General features: G+C 44.9%; 1 protein-coding gene and 3 non-coding genes across 4 annotated transcripts; all 4 read right to left on the bottom strand.

Moving 5' to 3' along the window:
* Positions 1 to 272: 272 nt before the first annotated feature.
* Positions 273 to 345, bottom strand: TRNAV-UAC (transfer RNA valine (anticodon UAC)). The gene has a single exon. It is a non-coding gene; the product is annotated as a tRNA-Val (tRNA).
* Positions 346 to 2666: 2321 nt separating this feature from the next.
* On the bottom strand, positions 2667 to 2740 carry TRNAT-AGU (transfer RNA threonine (anticodon AGU)). The gene has a single exon. It is a non-coding gene; the product is annotated as a tRNA-Thr (tRNA).
* A 6865-nt stretch (positions 2741 to 9605) lies between these two features.
* On the bottom strand, positions 9606 to 12659 carry POM121L2 (POM121 transmembrane nucleoporin like 2). Its single transcript, XM_057699964.1, has one exon. It carries the CDS (start codon positions 12657 to 12659, stop codon positions 9606 to 9608), a length of 3054 nt encoding a protein of 1017 aa, XP_057555947.1.
* A 1858-nt stretch (positions 12660 to 14517) lies between these two features.
* On the bottom strand, positions 14518 to 14589 carry TRNAM-CAU (transfer RNA methionine (anticodon CAU)). Its single transcript has one exon. It is a non-coding gene; the product is annotated as a tRNA-Met (tRNA).
* Between the last annotated feature and the right edge of the window lie 412 nt (positions 14590 to 15001).

The raw sequence follows: 15001 nt of genomic DNA on the forward strand, positions 1-15001 counted from the left end.
CCTCACAAGTCCGTTAAGAGAGAAAAACAGTAGCCACAGGCTGGAAGGAGATACTCATAATTCACACATTGTAAAGGTGCTGGAGCCCGAGGAACCTAAAGAAATGTTACAATACAGTTAAGTCCTTTGATGAGATGCAGGTCTGAGCAGTGCTGCTGTGAGGGTAAGTTGGAAAGCTTCTGTTTCCAAGTCGGGCACCTTAGAGAGGGCAGCAAGGTAGTACGGAAATATTTGTACCTGTCGGTGGAGTAACAAAAGCCTGCGCGGAGCACTGTTTCCGCCCGGTTTCGAACCGGGGACCTTTCGCGTGTAAGGCGAACGTGCTGACCACTACACTACGGAAACACGACACGCTGGGGCGCTGTTAACAAGTCGAAAGAAATGGCATGCTCTTTTCGGCGGTGCCCCCAAACCTAATAATTTTAAATATTTCTTTGAGTATATTTTCACTCACTCACTTTGCTTTCCTTCCTGTCTAAAAATTTAAGTTAGACTATAGACACTGTATGACTCATAACCAAACGGCACTCAAAAGCAGAGCCCAAATTCCTTCCCAAGCATCAGGCAGGGTAGCTTCAGGCATTTGATTACAAGGAACTCCCCGACATTATCCTGTGACTTTGATTTCCACCTCTCTTCCTCATCGTAGGACCCAGGACACGACACACACACAGAGCCCTGGAGACCACCCAGCTTCCCAGAGGGCACGCTTGTCTGGAGGAGACTGCTGAGCGGGGGCGGGCTGGGCTGCGCGCAGTTGTCTCTCAGGCGGGAGTCACAAGAGGAGTAGCGTTTGAGAATTCATGCGACTGGATTTTGTGCCGAATAAGCCCAGGTGGGAGCCACCAGTCAACTTATTGTACAGTGTCCCTCACACTGCCCTGGAACGCCTGTGCTTTGAGCCATGTCAACCTGTTCAATAGATGAGGTACTAGCCTATGCTTTATCGTTCTCCTCATTTCACCTGACCTTTGTCAATGTAGTTTCCCCCTTCCCAGCATTTCCCGCGAGGACCAGGAAGGCGCTCAGCAGCAAAACCATGTTCAAAACCAAACCAAACCAAACCAAACCAAACCAAACCAAACCAAAAGAGAACAAAAACCATGGTCTCTCCTCAAATCCCTTGTGAGAAATCTGTGATAGGACAGCTCTACATCAGCATCTGTGACAAATAGCAAAGCTGAAAACTCCTGCTCTCAGCGCCTAAAACTTGGATTGGTCACAAGGTTGCAGGAAACAGAGAAAAGAGACAGTATTTCCCAGTTAGCAAGGCTGGAGTTCTCCCCCCACAACCCCCAACCGCACCCCCTCCCACATCAAGTTGGCAGCGTAAATGATGATTTATCATTTTCCAATAATTTGATTAGAAGTCTATTGTAAAGCAACTAATGAGTAGCCTCCAGTGTGCCCAGTCCTGACCCTAGCAGATATCCTGAAAAATCATGCAAGCCTGGGGTAGCAAAGAGCACATGCACCGATTATTATAAGAAGATTGCATGAGATCAGCTAATTACATTTAAAATTGCCACATGAAACCACAGAGATAAATGATCATGCATTTTCTGGTACAGATGAACGTATGAGCAAGGCAGAAATAGAGACAAAGATGTAGAGAACAAACTTATGGATACCAAGGGGGGAAGGGGTGGTGTGGGATACATTGGGAGATTGGGATTGACATATGTACGCTACTGTGTGTGAAATAGATAACTAATGATAACCTACTGTATACCACAGGGACCTCTGCAATGCTTGTGGTGACCTACATGAGAAGGAAATCTTAAAAAGAGGGTACATATGTATATGTATAAGTGATTCACTTCGCTATACAGCAGAAACAAACACAACATTGTAAAGCCACTATACTCCAGTAAACATGAACTGAAAAAGAAAAGAGGAAACAGTTATCACACTACTTGATTTACACTACTCTACTTCTTAGAATTTTTCCTTGTTCTTTTATTTCTTTTGGATTAGACCTGACAAAAGGCAAATACATAAAAACACCTCCAGATGAACTAATGCGTGTCGAAAATAGCTGTAAACATATGAAAGTGCAGAACTGGAACGCACACCCATTGAAACTAGATCACTAATTCAGCAGACTTGCTTCACAAAGTATGGTCCATGTAACAGTAGTGTAGACGTCACTCATCTGGGAGATTGCAGAAATGGTGACTCTCAGGCCCCACTGCAGATGTAGTACCTTGAAGTGGTCATTGTAATGCACCACACCGGGTCATTCATATGCTCACAGAAGTTTGAGAAGCGTGGCTCTACGGCGCTCTTCAGTGTGCCAAAAAGCTATCTGGCGCAAAATTGGGGGGATCAGAGGGGAGAGACTGACCATTCAACGAGTCACTCAAGAAGAACAAAAGTCTCAGCTGTGGAAGAAGTTCTAGGAGGCAAAAATAAATGAAGAGATCACACAAAATGAAACTGGCAACGTTTGAAACCTGATCTAAAAGGCAAAGGAACGACCAAGAGGCTATGGCCTTCGGCAATTCTAATCTTCATCTCAAGATTTCTGAGCAAGTATCCTGAGTTTTCTTAGCGCCTTTCAAAGGTCTTGTTGCTCTCAGATTTCTTTCTTCCTGGCACGTCAAGAGGTGTAGATTCCAGCTCACTCCCATTTTTATTTGCTCTGTTTAAAACAGCACCCCAAGAGGCCCCGCTGGGATTCGAACCCAGGATCTCCTGTTTACTAGACAGGCGCTTTCACCAACTAAGCCACGGAGCCAGCTACAGCATGGGGCTGATTCTTACGTTCCTTGAGGTAGATTTCACGTTCCTGTCTCACCAATGCATTTCTCAAGAATTTTTCATCAATCACAGAGTCTCGGGACTATTTCTCAGGATTTCTATCACGTTCTTTTCCTTTTTCTCGCCTGAAATATGCACAGCAGTTTACATGCTGCGTCAAGACAAGAGAAACTTTCTGAGCCCCTGCGCCCCTGAAAGAGGTAGCCAAACCATTTCACTTCCAGGAACGTTTACAACTTCCTATGGGAGATATTTCTCACTTTGGAACCTGCAGTCGAAAATGATGGTGCTTCTCAGGCTTGAAACATAACGTGGACGGGAACACTTTGAAGGACGTCACCGCATCTTTTGCTACTCTTACTGTGAAAAAGCAATATCTTACAAAAAAGAAACGTGCTTGCTAATACTTATTTTAGAGCTCTGTGGCAGGTAGGGGCATGCAAAAGGAAAAAAGAAGGTAAGAATTCAGCAAACGTATAGATGTTAAGAGTGATGTTTGACACTGAGATATAGACAGTATAAAACTTAGGTAGACACGTCTTACTTAAAAATGTCATAAAGTTCTTAACTGGCCCTAGTTACCGAAATCAACACTCAATGCATAAATATCCGAGAGCAGTCCTCTCCTTTGAGAATGAGAGGCAGTATGGAATGGGGCTTAAGAGCACACACTCGGATGTCAGACTCCTTTGGTTCTTTGTTCCAAACCTGCCATTATATTTGTGACCTCGAGAAAATAATGTAAAATCTCTATTGCTTGTTTTCATTTTCTCACGTTCTTTAAAGAGTGCTGGCAGATGGTGTAGGTTATGACCAGCCTCAGTCTGTAAGACTGCTGCAGGTGTGTTATATCTAGGCCAGGTAAACAGTATTGCTCCCTAAGCTGATAGAGAATAGTATAAGGAAACCGCCTGTATCTCGCAACAGCAGACAATTTTGTTTCCTTTTGTTGTTGATTTCAACAACTATAGCTGCTCTAGTACTTCTGTAAAGGTGGGTCATATTTTCCACTCCTTTCTATTTGAAGAACTCCGCTGTAATCAAATGCTCTATGAGATTTAAAATTTTCTGCCCAGTGCGACACACCTCTTCTAGTGTATTTTAAGTATCCGGTATTATCTGTATTAATGGGAAGACTAAGTTAACTTAGGAACCACCTGCATTTAGGCACATCAGAAATGCCTAAATCTTAAAAAAATAAAAAATAAAAAAAGCACGCACGTGCTCGCACACCCACACAGACACAAACACACCCAGCATTAAAGTAATCTATGATCTCTTCAAGAACAAAAAAGAAGGGGTGATTAATATTGCCTGGGAGAAGTCTGAGCTCTGCGAAGATCTCACCAAAGAACATTGAACTGGCCACTGTTCCCTCTGAAATAGTCAGATTTTATAATCGAACCACAGTGTGATGGATAAAAACAATTTTGCGGGGCAGGATGTAAGAAAGGGAAGTTAAGATGTTTATTTACCCAAATGGAAATATTTTAGGGCCAGGATAGGAAAGAAAGATTTTGGGTATGTTTTGAAAGTTGGTGAGAGAAACCCACTGAACTTCAATTTCAACATAAACTATATGGCTCCATTTCAGATGTCTTTTATAGGCTGAAGACAAATCTCATTGGTCTGATTTGCATTTCAACGTGCGAATGGGACTCTAGGAGAATACTCTGCAGGACAAGCATACATCATCTACCACAGGTAACCATGTAAACATCTCTGCCATGACCTTCACCAAAATAAGACATGAATCACATTCCTTCAGCTTTGAACCACTACCTATCACGGCCCTGCTGTCAACCAGGCATTTGTCTCAACACTGATTTCAGTGGTGGCAAAAGAGAAATGTTTCTTATTATAATTATAAAAATCCAATTTTTATTTTGGAGTAATTTTAGAAAAGTTGCAAAGACAATACAGAGGGTTTCCTTATACCCATGACATAGTTTCCTTAATACCAGCTTCTTCCATTACCATGGTACCTTTGTTAAAACTAAGAACCCGAAGTTGGTATTTCACTAATGACTAATCTCCTGACTTTGTTCATATCACACCAGTTTTTACACTAATGTCCCTTTTTTTTTCCAGGACCCCACATTGTATTCAGCCTCCTCTATTCTGTGACAGTATCTCAGTGTTGATGAAGTATTTTTGTAGAATACTTGACTATCTTCCAATCTGGGTTTGTCTGACATTTTTTACATGATTGTTTTGGGGTTATAGGTTTTTGTGGTGACCAAAAAGAAAATATTTGTCCCATCACATCATATCAGATGTTACATGATAAGAGCATAGCTTACCATTGGTAATGCCAACCTTGATCATTTTTAAGGTAGTGTTTGCCATTTTTCTGCCTTGTGAGGTTTCTAATTTTTCCTACTTCCTGCTCTACTATTTAGAAGCTAGTCACTAAGTATGGTCCATATTCCAGATGGAAGGGGATTAAGCTCCATCTCCTGGGCTGGGGACGGGGGGTGGGGCAGTATTTACTTATATTAGTTGCAATTCTTCTGTCAAGAAAATGTATCCCTTCTCCTGTATTCATTCATTTATTTATTTATATTATTTATTTATATCAGTATGGACTCATGAATATGTATTTTATACTGTACTTTGGATTATAATCCAAAACCATACTATTTATTGTTCAAAATGTTCCAGCTTTGGCCATTGACAGCTCTTTTCTCCTCTTATAAAGAGACAATTGATAAAGCTGTTTCTTTGCTATGTTGATATTAATACATTTTTTTTCATGTCATTTAAAAAATCTTGGTTCATCTTTCACTGCACTAGTTAAGACCCAAGTGTGGAAGTGTAGAAAGTATGGACGGTTTCACAGTTTATTTGTGGACGAAAATAATCCAATAAGGTCAAGTTTCTTTCCAAGAGTCAGTTTCCTAGTGGAAAAATAATATGCCCAATGTAGTTCTATTTCCCTTGCTGGTCACTCACTGCTATCCTGTTGCCCTGTAGATGGGATTCAAAACAGGACTTCGACCTTGGGGAAAATCAAAGATGTGTGTTTAAATTTTTTTTAGGATCTCAGCAAAAGGTATGTCACGCAGACATTAATTGTGACATCACAGTGGACCTGAGACTGGAAGAACTCTCATCTGTGTATAAATGTGATAAAGAGGCTTTATTGTGCAGCTTGGCCCATAGGAGAACTGAAACCACGATGTTGGTGATAGTAGCACCATGCTCTAACCAGCTGAGCTGACGAGCCAACAGACAGCAAGTGTGTTCCTCTTTAGGAAATTAAATAAAAAGGTAACAAAATGGTTTCTCCAAATTGGGGAGGGGGGGAGGTCGGGAAGGGGGTGAGAAGGAAAGGGAACACAAATAACCCAAACAACCAAAAACTAACATTAAATTTTTAAATCTCCACATTCTTCCTATTTCACTCTCCTCCATCTTGGAGTTAGGAAGAAGAAAAAGAGAAAAAAACATTTGGCCTGAATGAACTCTACTTCTTGCGGTCCTCTTTCACACTGACAACTCTGAGACCCCCAAAAATCAAATTCAAAGTCCCCGAGTGAGGCATCCTTCCTCCTACCTATTTAAAAGAACTTATAAAAATAAATTATAAAAATAAGTAAATAATAATAATTAATTAATAATATAAAAATGAATAAATAAATAAATCATTTAAAATAATTTTATTTCATACTATTAGAGTCATTAATCCATCTGGAATTCATTTTTCTTAATTGTATGAGGTGAAGCAATTTTTTTTGTAGAGTTTAGCTACTTGTACCAACTATACTTGAAAAGTTCATTAACTTCCTGCCATTCTAAAATGGTGCATTTAGTCCTCTTTTTCATATTCCATACCCTCCCCAGAAGAAAATCTTATCGTTTCCCAAGATTTCAATCTTCTAAGATACATTGACAATGCTCAAATCTTTCTGCAGTCCTCACCAGGCACTCCATACCTTCATTTGCTCCAACCAAAACCCTTTGCTTTATCCTGGATTCCTCTCTTCATCTCACACCTCACAACTAATTTAAGGGTAATCTATCATCTATCTATCTATCTATCTATCATCTGTCTATCTATATCTATCTATTGAACCACTTCTCACCACTTCCATTGTGACCTAGGCCACCATTATATCTCACCTGGATTCCTGAAAAACCCTTCTCCCGGTCTCCCCACTTCCCCTCCTACTCCTCTACAGTCTCATCTCAGTCAGTAGCCAGAACAATCCTAAAAGTGAGTCAAACCATGTCATTTATTTGTCCCAAAGCCTCTACTGGTTCCACATCTCACTCTTGGGGACTTCGACCAGGTTTTCTCTTTGCCTGGAAACCTCTTCCCTCATACTTTGGCATGGCTAATTTGTCATTGAATTCGAGTCTTAGCTCAGATGTCAGCTTCTCATAAGACCTCAGATGAAATTGTAGCTCCATCTTAATCCACCTACCCTGCTCTATATTTTTGCCATGCCATTTACAATCTCTTTCACCTAGTAGTTATTTCCTATTATGTTTATTGTTTATTTTTTAATCACACCCCCTACTAGAACATAAACTTCACAGGAACAAGAATTTTATCTGTCACTGATATATCCCAAATATTCGAAGAGTGCCTAGTTACTAGTATCAGATGCCCAGTATTTTCTGAGTGAATGAATGAATGAATGATTGACTATGATGAATATTTCCTTCAAATTCCATAGTCATTTCACATTGAGTTTATACAAAATTCCATGTTTTCTACCAAAATTACGTTTTCTATCCTCCAGGTCAGATGGCTAAGGGTCAGTCTTCTCCAACTCTGCCGTACCCATATTCTGCCCATCTCCTCTGCCCACACTGTGCAATCTGTCACCAAGTCCTGCTTCTTAATCCCTCCTCTCTCTACTGCCTCCCCATGCCCACAATTTAACCAGGTAATTACCTAGGTCAAATGTGTATCTTTCATGACTGTTGGTGTCTTCACAGTCTCCCACACATCTCCAAGCCTCCAGTCTGTCCCCATTTGATTCCTCCCTCACATGACAGCCAGAGAAATCTGAACCTAACCTTATCTCTTTCTTACTGAAAAATCTTTCCATGACTCTCCACTGTATTTGGAACCCTGTCCAAACTGCATGATTTATAAGGATATCCGTGATCTGCCCCTGCTTCTCCCAAAGCATGTCTGACTCGTTGGAAGCTATCCCAACAGATGTGCGCTGTCTTCCAGACCTTCCTGTGAACGTGTTTTGTCTTTGGCCTGCAATACCCTTCTCCACTTGGTTCCCAGAACACACACCTTAAAACAGAATTCAAGTTTCGAGACTTAAATAAGATGACCTTCTGCCTTGCTTCCATTCCCGTAGCACCTGTCATTTGTTTTGGAATCACTGGCTTACTTACCAATCTCCTCGCTAAATTGTACTCTCCAAAACAGGAGTTTCCCTTCACCTCTGAATGTCTGGTGCAAAGCACAATACAAGGTATACAGTCATCACTATATAAATGTTAAATTATCATGTAAAGAGCAGTAGAAAATGTCTAATACTTTTCCTATTGCCCCCTTCTGTAAGATGTCAATCACGGGTTGCGGGAAGCCTTTAAAAGTAGAAGCAGCATGGATATTTAGAGTTATATATACCTGTGTTGGAGTTCTAACTTTGGTGACTTGCTGTAGTGTACGAGAAGTGAACACAGACTTTGGAGCCAATAGGGTTTAAATCCTAAATCTAGCCTTTACTAACTAGTTGAGCTTGGGCAAGTTTCTTAATATCTTTCTGCCTCTGAATAGATATGAGTTTAACAGCAATTCCTATATCATAAATTCATTTCAACAATTTATTTTTATTTTATCAACCAATTTAAGATTGCTTATTTCTCCAATTAGGTCTCTTTCAAGGTGTCCATAAAACAGGAGATAGATGTATTCAGGAAGTCATTCTTGCCTTTTTAAAAATTTTCATCAGGATGATACGTGCTAAGGAATATGTCATAGCTTACTCATAGACCTCCCATTGGTTACAGTACAGAGGTCAGCTTAGGTATCTGCTGTTCTTCCCTTTCTCCCTTTGTTCTCAGGCCCAGGAGTTTTCCTCCCCTACCTACTCTATCTGGGAGAGATGCAAACGTAGAGGGTGATTTTATAAGGTACAAATTAAAAGAAAAAATGAAGTATAATCTTTGGTTCCCTAATTGAGCATTTCTGGCTCATACTAGAAGAATTGTGATCTATGGCATAAAGAGAAGCAAGCTTGCACCACTCTGATTTTCCTCTCATGGGTGCTCTCATAGGTGGACCATTGATCCTCAAGGAAAAGTTGGGTTCAAGTTCAAATGGCATTAAAAGCTTCTCCAAAAATAAATAAATGAAAATAAATAAAAGCTTCTCCAAGAACCAATTGAGGAACAAAGTAGCAAGAAATGAGGACTCGGCCTCCCTAGGGGACCCTAGAAAGGAACCACTTCTTTGAGCCAAATAATGGCAGGGTAAGATTTAGAGAGAATCTATTCCCCATCCCAAAGATGCAAAAGGGTATGGGCTGTACTTGTTGCCTCCCTGGTATGTCTATTCTCAGAGAAAAAAGCAGGAGGCAGTGTCCTGACTAAGCTCACCCTTGACACAGAAAGGAGTGGGCAGGGAGGGGAAGGCAAGGCTCTGTTCTATTCCCAAGGTTTGGTTCCACTCAGTTTCATTCTGCTATCACCGCTAGATACTTTAGTCCTTCACTTTCTTCTAGAATGTAGGTTAGGACCACAAGGTGAATGTGTAAAGCTCTCACCTTAGATCTGGGGTATTTTTGCTGTAGAGAATTAAAAGAGACAGAGGTGCTTCGTGATACTGAGGTCTAAATCAGAGTACGGATGGCAAGGAACACAGGTTATTTCTTGTGGGCATGATGCCTTCGGGAATGCCCTTGCTCCCTGTTCTTTGGGGTTTTGGATTTTGCACCAATGGAAAATGAAGGGGCTGATGATCTGAAAGATCCTCTCCCAACAGAACCCTGGGGAGGTGAAGAGGGCATCGCAAAGCCAAGGCTGCTGCCTGCCTTAACTAGTCCAGGGACAGGGGTGCGCTGAGCAAAGGGGGCCATGGAGGGATCCCCAAACACAGTTTTTCTTGCAGAAATCCTGGCCCTCCTGAAGGCAAAATGTGTGCCCTGGCTAGTCAGGCCCTGGTTGTTTGGGCCCCAGTCTTTTCCCAAGGGTGTGATGGTGCTAGTGGTCCCACTTGGCACTGCTCCAGTGCTGAAAGCTCCAGAGTTGGAGCTTATGTCTGGGGCAGTCACACTGATCCCAGTCTCCCCGCACTCCATAGGGGTCACTAATCCCCCAAAGTCAAAAGGTCGCGGGGCTGTGCTACCAAATGCTGAGCTACAAGCCCCACTCCGATGGGTTGAAGTGATAACTCCAAAACCATTTGTAGTAGCTTGACCAGAGGGAAAACCTACTGCAGTCTTGTTGAAGTCTGGCCGGAGGCTGGCAGGCATATGAAAGGTGGAGGCTGATGGTGCTGAACCCCCAAAGGCTGATTGTGTGGTACTGCTGAAAGATGGCTGGGCTGGAGTTGGTGCTGGGATTGAGGATGCCACTGTTGAGTTTCCAAAAGTGAAAGAGCTACTGAAGCTTGGGCCAAGGCCTGCTTGGGGGACTCCTTTCTTCTGCCCATACGCAGCCCCAAGTACAGGCTGGGGAGTGGCTCCCAGGGATAGTGGGAAATGTGGCCTTGAGCTTGACCCCAAGAGAATTGTGGATGCTGAGGTCGAACTGGAGATCCTGGATGACAATGCAGGCTGGTTAGTGGTTACTAGGGCTGAAGCTGACAGAGGGCTACCCATCGCCTTAAAATTGGCAGTGCTCCTCATAGGGGATATCTGGACAGCACTGGGAAGAACCTGGCTAAAGATGGTGGCTGTCTGTACAGTTGGAATGGTAGTATGCTGGTGTGTTGGGAAAATAAAGCCTGTGGTGGGGGAGAAACTGGCCCTGAAGGCACAGGCAGCCCCAAGAAGGAAAGTGTGGGAGGTGGAAGGGATGGAGTAAGTGTTGCCCATGGTACTGGTGACATTCACTACACTAATATCCAAAGGTGGCTTAAAAGAGTCTTTGGATGTGCTGGTTGGGGTGGTGGACATGACCACAGAGGTAGCCTTGACCAGGCCATGGAAGAAATGAGTAGAAGCAGGAGTAGGTGGAGGAGAGGTCTGCTTGACAGAGAAAGGAGCTATCAGGGGCATAGTTTTAAGTGGTCTTATGCTGCCAAAGATAGGCGTGAACGTGGGAGTTAAGATACCCGGAGTTGAAGGGGCTGCAGCTGCGACTGAAATTCTGGAATATAAGGAGCCTCCAATCTCACTATTGGGTGGGAACCCCAAAATGGGTTTTGACATGTGGTCAGCAGAAGTTGCAACAGGAGGTGCAGATTCAGGAAGATGGGGAGCTGGGCTGCTCATCCCTCCAAGCAAAGTACTTTGCAGAGTGGATCCTTCAGGGATGGTGGCGGGTGAGTCTTGGGGCATGGCAGCCTGAGATGTTGAAGGTGGCCATGTGGTGTCCGTGACTGGTGATGTGTGAGAAACAGGCGTCAGAAGGATGTAAGTACCTGTGGGTTTTGAGTCTGAAGAGATGTCTGAAAGGGGCCCTGACTGTGAGCACGCACGTGGGGCCAGCAGTCTCTCTGTCTTCACAGGCGAGTGGGCCACACTGATTGCCTCTCCAGTAGGTTGTGGGAAGGCCAGTAGACCTGGAGGCGTCTGCATTTTATTTAAGCTCTCCAACTGAGGATCAGTGCCCTGGGACAGGGAAGGCTGAATAGCAGACCAAGTCTCAGACACAGAGTCTGTGGTGACCTCAGTCGTATCCTCTCTGGCTTTGTTTCTCCATTGGAGTCCAGCTTTCTTCCCTAAGGCCAGGTCTTCAGGGACTGTACAACCAAGCTGGGGAGATGGAGTCAGGGACAGAGGGCTCTCAGGGCTATATAGAAGCAGGGGAATCTGATTTTGCTGCCCAGAGCACCCCGATGTTTCTGATACCAGTGGGACTGGAGAGTGAGACTGATGACCATTTTCTTTCCTTTTTAGTGGCCACTCTGGTATCGGGAATGATGCACTGGGACTACTTCTCTTCCAAGGTTCAGAGAAATCTCTAGAAGAGCTGTAAGAGCTTGTAACAGCATTTCTTTTGGAGCTAAGGGGGCTACCTGTGTATGCGCTGGCCAAGGAGTCCATTGGAGAGCAACTTGGCTGCTTACTCAAGCTGTGATCTGAGCCCCAGGGGTGGAGGCTTCTCTTCAGAGGCCCAGGCCTGGACGCAAAAGAAATGAGGACTCCATTTTTCCTCAGAGGCTTAAACGCAGATGGTCTGGCCCCTGGAACCCTTCCCTTACTGTCCAAGCTCTCGTGGAACCATGGTTCTTCCAACCTCACTTTCCCCTTCTTGCACTCTCTGAGGGCCCTCAGCACTGTCTCCTTCGCACATGGGCCTGGGGGCTTCTCAGAAGGTGAGAACCCTGCAGAGTTGATTACCTCTGCTGGGGAAGGGGAGGGGGGCCCTGTCCACTCAGGAGGGCCGATCTTGATGGTCACCGGGCTCCATATCGCCCTGGGGTGCCGAAGAGACCAGATACTTCGCTTGAAGTAACTTTCCCACCAGTCTGAGGCAAGAGGCCCCATGATGGAATTCTGAGACCTCTTCATGGGAAAGCGCCTCCAAGCCTCGTTGACCACCCACCCAGTGGGATTGGTAGGATCCCAGTTCAGCGGCCTCCTCGCAGGTCTGTGCCGAGCGGCAGGGTGGACACGATGGACGTGCTGAACCCGGTGGACTTGATGAAGGGGCTGAGCTGGCCGGCGGTTCAAGGGCCTCTCCGACAAGTCCGTGCGCCCCTCTGCTGGGGATGATGGCGAGAGTCCCAGCTTGCCCAGGTAACTGCCCATGTGCAGCAATGAGGCGGACTCGGTGACTTTGACTTAGGGTTTCGGCTCCCGAGGTTTCTGACGTCTGGTGACTCAGCCGCAGTCGAAGTGCGCAGTGTTCGGATGACGGTTGGGATTCTGGCGCGAGGAAAAGGCAAGGGTCTCGCGGTGTCCACCCTCCAGGTCCGGCATCGGAAAGTCAGGGGCAGGTGGAAACAGAGGACACGCGGGCCTCCGGCAGCGCTCATAGCCTGCTCTGCTATTTTGAGGCCTAAGCTGGGCTCTCTGGCCTCTGTTCTCTCGTCTCCGGGTTGCAGCGCGCGGCACCAGCAGAGGGACTGGAGAGAAAGCGCACGGCCGGAGTTCGCCGAGCCACACAGAGCTAGAGTCCAGCAGGCTCCGGGTCTCCGGACTCCGGCTGCGGCCGACTTGGAGGGTCCAGGCTCCCGGCCCTGGCACCCATCCGTCCGCCAGCCTGTTCCTCGGAGTCGGCAGGGAGTGCAGTCCGAGCCCCGCAGGGTGAATGGGGGCGGCGCTCGCGAGAGCTCAGAACTGGGGACCCGGACGGGTGAACCTGTGCAACTCAGACGGCGTTCGTGGCTCCCGCTGCCTGGAACACGGGAGGCCGGATGGTTGGGGATTCCAGTCCTTCTCCCTTCCTTTGCCCTTTCCTTTCTGCATCCAGTAGGTGTCAGTCATTTGCTTACATGATGATAAGCTCCGGAAGCAGCCAACATCCAGGGTCGTCTCCCCGAAGCTGAATCTGGGTCGCCCTGTGATTGTTCGCACTTTTGAGTACGCAGGTATTCTGGCCGGGTCTCGAGGCCCCGGAGGGGCCAAAGGAATTTCTTGTCTATCCACCCAGAAGCTGAGCACCTCCTCAGGCACCTGGCTTAGTCCCTAGCTCCGTCCACCCCCATCATCTCTCCAGTCGCTATCCTCACCTATTCCAGAGCGGTCGGAGCTCCCGGAAGTGAACAAAGAAGTAGGAGATTTCATTTGCGGCTGAATATTCAGGGTAAGCCAGAGTGAACTAGGGAACTAACATTCTGAGAAATTAAATGACGTTTTGAGATTTCTAAAACGATTCCTTCTAATAGCTATAAAGTTGGCAAGGGTTGAATATGACTCTTTCAAGAAAAGTCATTTTAAGGTTGTTAAGGAACTCGGAGAACGAATTCCCTTCAAAACCCACACTGTCTAAAAATGGGTCCAGACATGTCCCACTTCATGGATCTTTCTCCTTGAATTTGTATTTCCACAGAATTTTATGCCAATACGATATATGTTTACGCTAAAGTTTAAGCTAAAGTCTTTATTCGATCATCCTACTATTCTAGTCTGCACCAAATATAGTATAAGCACTAAAATGTGAAAATTTGATATTTGACAGGACGATAAGTCTGTTATAATTAATTCTTTTGGTTTAATTTATATTTGCATTTACTAATAGAATGCAAGCAATCAAAACATCATAACTAGATAATAAATTTGAAAACCCCTTTACTGGAAAATTTGTAACAGAAGTAAATATGGAATTTATCACCTCTTTCTCCAAGAGGTCGCATACAATATAAGACCACCTCAGCTGAAGGAATATTTCCAATTGTTCCTCTTCTGGACACCAGGGATGGAAGGAATTTTACAATTTGGGGCTGTGTGCCACTTCAGGTAGGTAGAAGAGTTTTGGAATTCCCTAGTGTGAGAATGGTGGGATTTCAGAGTAAGGTGGGAAGAAATAACTCGAACTAGAGGATTCTCAAACTCGTGAAGTTTCATTGGTTAAATATGGAAGATAAAGACGTTGATTTGGTTTTTGTGCTTGTAGTCTAATTGCTAAATAAAGCTCAGCAAGGAAGCAAGTGCGAAAAGAGCTCTATAGCAGAGGATGGTTTCGATCCATCGACCTCTGGGTTATGGGCCCAGCACGCTTCCGCTGCGCCACTCTGCTCCGGTTCTAGAGGTCGGCACTGTTCTTCTCTTCAATGATTATATCACCGTTTCCGTGCTAAACATTTTTTTCTGTTTCTTTTCTTTCTGATGGTTTTCGCTGCCCCTCTCTCTTCCAGGCACGTGGGAGATCCGCTCTTCCACAACCAGGTGACCTTGGGTCATCACCTGCAGGTCTGCAATTTTCCAACCTGCCAAAGAGTGCCCAAGCTCGTCATTGTAATTCCCTAGAGCAGCTAGCCGCTCCGAGCGAACGGAGGAGGAGCCCGCGGAGCAAAACTCTGGGTGGACCCTTATCCGGGAGAAGATCGGGGAAGTCGGGGAGCCAACTCTGCTGCCACCGGAGAGGAATCGTGTTAACCACCTTCTTTGTTGCCTGTTAAAAACTCTCATAGACAACTTTTTGAACAAAA

Source organism: Hippopotamus amphibius, chromosome 11 (assembly GCF_030028045.1).
Source record: "Hippopotamus amphibius kiboko isolate mHipAmp2 chromosome 11, mHipAmp2.hap2, whole genome shotgun sequence".
Lineage (NCBI taxonomy): Eukaryota > Metazoa > Chordata > Mammalia > Artiodactyla > Hippopotamidae > Hippopotamus > Hippopotamus amphibius.

Bases quoted from the DNA above. Each gene is read 5' to 3' on its own strand.
- POM121L2 (XM_057699964.1), bottom strand. From the start codon at position 12,659: ATGGGCAGTTACCTGGGCAAGCTGGGACTCTCGCCATCATCCCCAGCA.